We start from the raw sequence: 6,230 nt of genomic DNA, 5'->3' as shown, positions 1-6,230 counted from the left end.
GTCTGCAGCTGCTGAAGATACACACCTCACACCTTCCTGACGGGCTCATTGGATGATTATTAGACAGAAAATACATTTGATACAATTATCATGAACCATAGAAGAAATGTTTGAGTTTTTATCATAATGTAGAAGAAAGAAACTGAAGCTCATCATAAAGCATCCATGAGGTCAAAAGGTCATGTCTTGTATTGAATATTAATGTGAATCCTGATTTATGATTCACACTGTTATTTTCCTGTTTCTATATGTTTCTGGATGGTTTTGTAATCTAATTCTGTATACTTTGTGCTATTTAAGCCATTCATACATCAACATGTTCAGCTCATTGGAGAGATGGATGCTAAGACATTCAGTTTTGATACTTTTATACTTTTCAAAATATTTAACTGTTTTTACAAATATTTTCCTCGTGGAAATACACTGAGACAACTTCAGTTCCTTTAAAATATTCTTCTCTTTGGAATTTGGAGTTTTATGCTTCTTATACGTCAGCTTTTAGCTACCATTGTGCTACTATTAGCTAGCATTCTGCTCCTTGTAGGTTTTATCAAGCTTTTTTATTTTTACCTCTTAGGTAGCCTTTTACTACTTTTAGCAAGTATGTAGCTCCATTCATCTTATAGCTCGTCTGGTGCGTCTTTCTAATTTTAGCATTTTTCTTTTTTTTGTTGCTACATTTAGTTAACATTTTGTCATCTTAACTTTTAGCTACTGATTTGCTACTTTGGGCTTTCAGCTAGCATTTTGCTTTTTTGGCTTTAGGTTTGTGCACTTTTTAGCTTCCAGCTAATGTTCTGCTTCTTTAACTTTTAGCAACCCAGTTTCAGATTCTTCAGCAAATTTCAGCAGTCATTCAGCACCCAGCTTCATACTGCAGTTTTGCAGAAATTGCAGTTCCTCTGGTTTATTCATTCAAATAGTCTTGTGTCAAATAGTCACAATTTTCAGTTCCCTGCATCAGAAGGAGTCTGTATCTGGACACACCGTCCTGTTTGGTGTAGATGCTGTTGACACATTTATAGACGCCACAAGCTGTTAGAAACAGCACTAATGTAGCTTAATGTTAATTCACACAGCAAGTCAGAGAAACAAATGCTGCAAAGCCAAAACAGAACTTCCTGAATCTGGTTTCTACATACAGAGCTACAAAGTGAGAGTCTGGGGAGAAATGTAAAAGACAAATGAAGCTTCTGCTGATTTCAGGTGTCACGGTGAAGCTGGAACAAATACGAGCTGACTTTAAAAGAAGTAGCTGGTCTCAGGCGTTTGTGTCAACATTTGGTAAACCACAAACTGCACCTCCCCAGCAAAAACAAAGCAAGTTCAGAAATCTCTCACAGTCTAACAGGATACCCAGCTTCAGAGAAAATATTTCAAACCCAACAGGTGTATAAAAGTATGTAGAGCTCAAAATACTGAACTGTAACACATGTTACAGAAGTTAGGTATGATAATATAACCTGTGGTCAAAAATAGAAAAGCATTTTTTACAAAATAATTGTGTTGAACAAACTATGTGAAAGATGTTTTAAACTCAAGAGCTTTAAATTCTGTTACTGCCTTGCCCTGAAAACTCTCCCCTCTTCCTTACTTCAGCGTTGGTGTGTGTGATGCTGGCTTTCTGTGGTAAAAACTACTTCCTGCTGTATACACGCTATGGCTTTTACTGAATAGATAGCAAACACAAATTTATCATAGGAAAGATCAGCAAACATTGGTGGAACCACAGCATAGAGACAGTTTCACACGCAAAAAGAGGAAGAGAGAGAAAATGGAAGAAAACCGAATTGGTGTAAATTGTTCTGGTGTGATTGTTAATTTCGTAGCCACATCTGATGCTGCTCAGTAAAGATACTGTGGCAAAACAACAGGAAAAAAGAGAGAAATTGACATACAATTGATTTTAAGCTACATGAAACCTGTTGACAAACTGCTTTGGACAAAAATGAAAGTAGATCCAACTCTTCTCATGAACAATGAATGAGCTCGTTTCATTTCTCCATTTTCTACTTTAACTTCTCTTTTGTCTTTTTGTTTGTGACCAAAAAAGTTTTGTCAGTGAAACCTTTGTAATATGCAACGACAGGAAGTACGTACGAGAACAAACAGCTGTATTATGTGAGTTCCTTCTCCATCTCAGTGTGATATAATATTATAAAAGAGATGTGAAACATTGATCAAACACCTAAATGTGCAGATTCTCAGTAATGCTGTTTATAACACATCATCAAACAAACCAGTGTTGGAATCAGAAGAACTGACACGTGATGGACCTGTGTCACACGTCAAACATCACAGCAGCTGTGGCTGTAATGTAGCTCACCGTCAGTGTGTGAATGAGTGGATGAATGGGTGAATGTCTGTCTAAAGAGTTATACAAGTGCAGGGTTAGGGTTAGCTGTCTGCATGTGTCCTTGTCCTGCAGAAAGTGACCTTCAGCATCGACTCTTTGAGTTAACTTCTCTTCTGAGGAAATATTGCCTCACACCTACAGGATTAAAACCAGTCAATAATATTCTGGTTTCCCTAATATAAAAAGCTTTAAGAGCATCGTAAAGAGCTGTAAAACTGACATGTTAGAGTTAAATACATGTGATTCATCTGCATTTTCTCTGACAAGCAGAGACGTTTATTCCCACTGTATTTGACTGACAGGAAAATGTGCCTAAAGTTAAACCTGAAGTTCTTAAAAGCTCTGTTAATAATTCAAACGTGTTACATCCAGTCATTTCAAGGGTTCAAAATAATCTGAAACTATTTGTTACATTTTGTTTTGTTTTTTTTATTTCCCATGAAGGTAAAGGACCATCTATAACAACCACAAAGAAGACAACAAGAGTGATGACATCAGAAGAATCAGAGACATCAGAAGAATCAGAGACATCAGAAGAATCAGAGACATCAGAAGAACCAGAGACAACATCAACAACCACCCAGACATCTGCTACATCTACTACTATAAGTACAATCACAAAGAAACTGTAAAATCATGTGAACATGTGACTACATTCAAATAGAAAATTACAAACTTGTTTTGCAACTTAAATGTTCAATACACTCAAAACAAATGATTGGTGAATCATAAATTGACAGTATGCTGCAACCTAAATTATTTAAAGCTATTCTTATTTTAATGTGAACAAATAACATCAGTGTACATAATGAGACAGCTGTGAGTCAAGAGCTTAGGAACGATCTTAGACGCCAAAAAACCTGCTAATAATAATTCTCAGAAAAGTTATACAAACATGCATGTTTCTAATTTGACCTGTGGAAGAAAATGACCAGGAAACATAATTTTTTTGTGCATAAATGCCTAATTTGATCCTCCCAGCTCACAAAGTTAACAGGAGACATAAATGTCTGACACACTTGCTGCAGTTGGACTCATGTTATTGACAGTCTGTGCACATTTGAAAAGCTGAGATGAGAATTTTATTTGGATCTTAAATGACACCGATCAGCTAAGGATAGTGTCTCATCACATTTTTCATTCTTAATAAAGCTTTAATTTCAACATGTAAAGCAAACAATTCTGAAAGGCTGATATTTGGAATTTAATACAGATTTTCTTCTACTTACAGCAACACAGAGTACATCAACAACAACCAGAGTGACAACTAAAGCAACAACGACAACAACTGAAGAAACTTCATCAACTGCAGCACAAATATCTGCTACCACTCCTGGAACGACAGACGGTAACAAATATAATAATGGCAACAATAAAACATATAAAAAGACAAACTGTTTCTCTATAAATGTTAGGTTCAGTGAAGTTTAGAGAGTGAGGCCCTAGAAACAAACATTAGTGCATTGCTTATTCTGGTTCCTTCCTGTAATCTCTGGTTGCAGAGCACAGATTCTTCATGTTCTGCAGCAGCATTGCTATTTTTACAACCTTTTTTTTCGTTCTTTTTATGGCAGTCACTTTCCTTTTCTGTTGTTCATATAGAAAACTAATTTGCATGGCCTTATTTTCTGATGGGCTTCTGTCTTTCATGTATTGAGTGTTTTAGCATGTTTGTTTTATATTATTTGTTTATGAGAATTTCCATTAAACACTTTTTAGCTCATTGTCTACAATGCAAATAACTCCTGTCGCTTCAATCTATCTTCAATCTTCAATCTTCTTGATTTTTTTCTTTTAGTAACGCCTCTGTATGCTGGTCTGGCAGCAGGGATTGGTGTCCTAATTCTTGTGGCCATCATCTTCTTCATCTGGAGATACAGATTAAGAAACCAAAGTACATAACTAAAGTCAACAAATAAAGTTTTGGGATTGACAGTAAATATGATCATGGCTCTTCTTTTCTATTTTCAAACATACGCCATCTCGTCTTTTTTTTTTATTTAATACAAATTAAGCAAATCTTTATTTAAAACTTTTCACAGCACAGTAACTTTGTGCAGCATCGTGTCAGGTTTTGCAGAAAGAGTTTATTTTCTGAGATTAATTTTTTTGTTTTGTTATTTTGTAGGCATGGACATACAGGGCCACGTCTATGATGAGATACTGGATATTACAGAACTTCAGCCTCCAAGGGGTGAGAAATGAGTCTTAAAGGATCAATTCCTTTTGAAAGGTTAACCTCACCCGGGCTACAGTGGCTTTTACATATTTCTATGTTTATTTTTATTCAGTCTGTTGTGACCTCGATATTTAAACCCTTTTATTGGAACTGTGACTCCAAGCTGCGGCTAGAAAATCTCTGAGTTCTGAAAAAGGAACTATTTTAAAGAGATGGTTTCTTTGTCATCATTTTAATTTCATTTTCTTACCTTTATTTTTGTAGGTGAACAAAGTTCTACAAGACTACCATCTGTATACGCTTTGGCCACTTTTTCAGGTAAGCAGTTTTTGCGACATGTTGGAGTCAATTTTGTTCCAGTTTTCCATGTTAACGTCTTTTCTTAATTAAAGGTTTGTTCAGTTTGTAGATAATTTGACTCGATTTTTTGCTGTCAGCTCTTCTCCTTTGGTTATAGTCAGAATCTTTTAGTGTTAAAACTCTAAACAGATATCAAATACAGACAGAAAACTAACATTAATCTAATGAAGGTTAACTCATATTTAATGTTTTGTTAGGAGGCTCAAACCAGGAGGATCACATGTACTCAACCATAACTGATGTACCTCACAGTGTCAACAAAACTGGTAACTCCTCTGTTTTAATGTTTGTTTACGGGACTCCCACAAATTTACCAACCATTACAATGATTTGTTCAAATGTTCCATCAATTCATATATTATTCTGTTCTCTGACGTGTTTATATGTTTAACTATTGACACTTCTTGTTCAGAATATTTTGTTACGTAAAATTATTAGCTTCATATTTTGGTTTATATGTTATAGAAACTGTCTCATAGATCCAACTGCATCCATTAAAGTCACCATATTTATGGAATTTCTCTTATATACAAAAAATTATATTCTAAGTTTGAAGCTGGATCATATCTTTGACCAATTTCCTACAGTTTTAGCTTTCTGTGCCAACAACAATATATGACACAGCAGGAAACATTTCATGTATAACTGCTCAAAACTCTCACCTCCAACAATTAAAAACTAAACTTTTGTAAGTTTGAGACTTGATTTCTTTTTATTTTCATTTTAAAATTTGGACTTAGCCCATTGATGTATTCAGATGAAGCAAAATCGATAATAATATTTGGTCAGATAACAGTTATAAATAACCCAAAACTGTGACAAAGTGTAATCTGCTTAAGAGACATTGGTGCACGTTAAAGAAAGTGGATCAAACCAGGCTTGATCTGATATATTTCACCAGAATGAATCTGCCATGGACTGGAGATAAAACTCCAAACTCCTGAGCTGTTATCAGTGTTTAAACTCACACTTTCTAATGAAACACTTGCATTTATTCAGCTTTTGTCCTGTTTTCCCACAGAGAACCCTTACTCCTTAGCTGATGACACAACCTGCCCTGGAAATAAAGGTATCTTTAATTTTGAACCTTTTATTTTGTTTGAAAGTGAATAAAATGAGCTCCAAGTTTATCTGTCAGAGCATAATCATCGTTCAAATTCAAATTCAATCAAATTTTATTTGTATAGCACATTTCAGCAGCAAGGCATTTCAAGGTGCTTTACATAATTAAAAAACAAAATAAAAACAGCACGTGACAATGAATAAACAGTAAGAAAGAGACAAACATCAAAAACCCGCACTCTAACCCTAATTTAGCCATAAGCAGCTCTAAAC

General features: G+C 35.0%; 2 protein-coding genes and 1 long non-coding RNA gene across 4 annotated transcripts in view; 2 read left to right on the top strand and 1 right to left on the bottom strand.

Moving 5' to 3' along the window:
• atf6b (activating transcription factor 6 beta) overlaps nucleotides 1–6,230 on the top strand; it is a 32,625-nt gene that overhangs the window by 619 nt on the left and 25,776 nt on the right. The window lies entirely within an intron of this gene.
• The window catches only part of LOC108228571 (cell wall protein DAN4), a 4,738-nt gene continuing 1,314 nt past the window's right edge, over nucleotides 2,807–6,230 (top strand). The window contains exons 1-7 of one of the 2 annotated variants that reach the window (XM_025003277.2): nucleotides 2,807–2,965; nucleotides 3,588–3,704; nucleotides 4,155–4,250; nucleotides 4,485–4,550; nucleotides 4,800–4,853; nucleotides 5,093–5,161; nucleotides 5,917–5,964. In XM_025003277.2, coding sequence (XP_024859045.1) covers nucleotides 2,845–2,965; nucleotides 3,588–3,704; nucleotides 4,155–4,250; nucleotides 4,485–4,550; nucleotides 4,800–4,853; nucleotides 5,093–5,161; nucleotides 5,917–5,964 — 571 coding nt within the window. In that variant the 5' untranslated portion in view covers nucleotides 2,807–2,844. The remainder of the gene's footprint in view (nucleotides 2,966–3,587; nucleotides 3,705–4,154; nucleotides 4,251–4,484; nucleotides 4,551–4,799; nucleotides 4,854–5,092; nucleotides 5,162–5,916; nucleotides 5,965–6,230) is intronic. The other variant, XM_017404151.3, reaches the window with a different exon arrangement.
• The window catches only part of LOC112450044, a 9,445-nt gene continuing 7,120 nt past the window's right edge, over nucleotides 3,906–6,230 (bottom strand). Inside the window, exon 2 of the long non-coding RNA XR_003038605.2 lies at nucleotides 3,906–4,224. This is a non-coding gene — a long non-coding RNA (uncharacterized LOC112450044). The remainder of the gene's footprint in view (nucleotides 4,225–6,230) is intronic.

This window comes from Kryptolebias marmoratus, linkage group LG5, assembly GCF_001649575.2.
Source record: "Kryptolebias marmoratus isolate JLee-2015 linkage group LG5, ASM164957v2, whole genome shotgun sequence".
In the NCBI taxonomy this organism is placed as follows: domain Eukaryota; kingdom Metazoa; phylum Chordata; class Actinopteri; order Cyprinodontiformes; family Rivulidae; genus Kryptolebias; species Kryptolebias marmoratus.
Note: the sequence above shows the minus strand (reverse complement) of the source record. Positions and strands in the feature narration are given on the sequence as shown.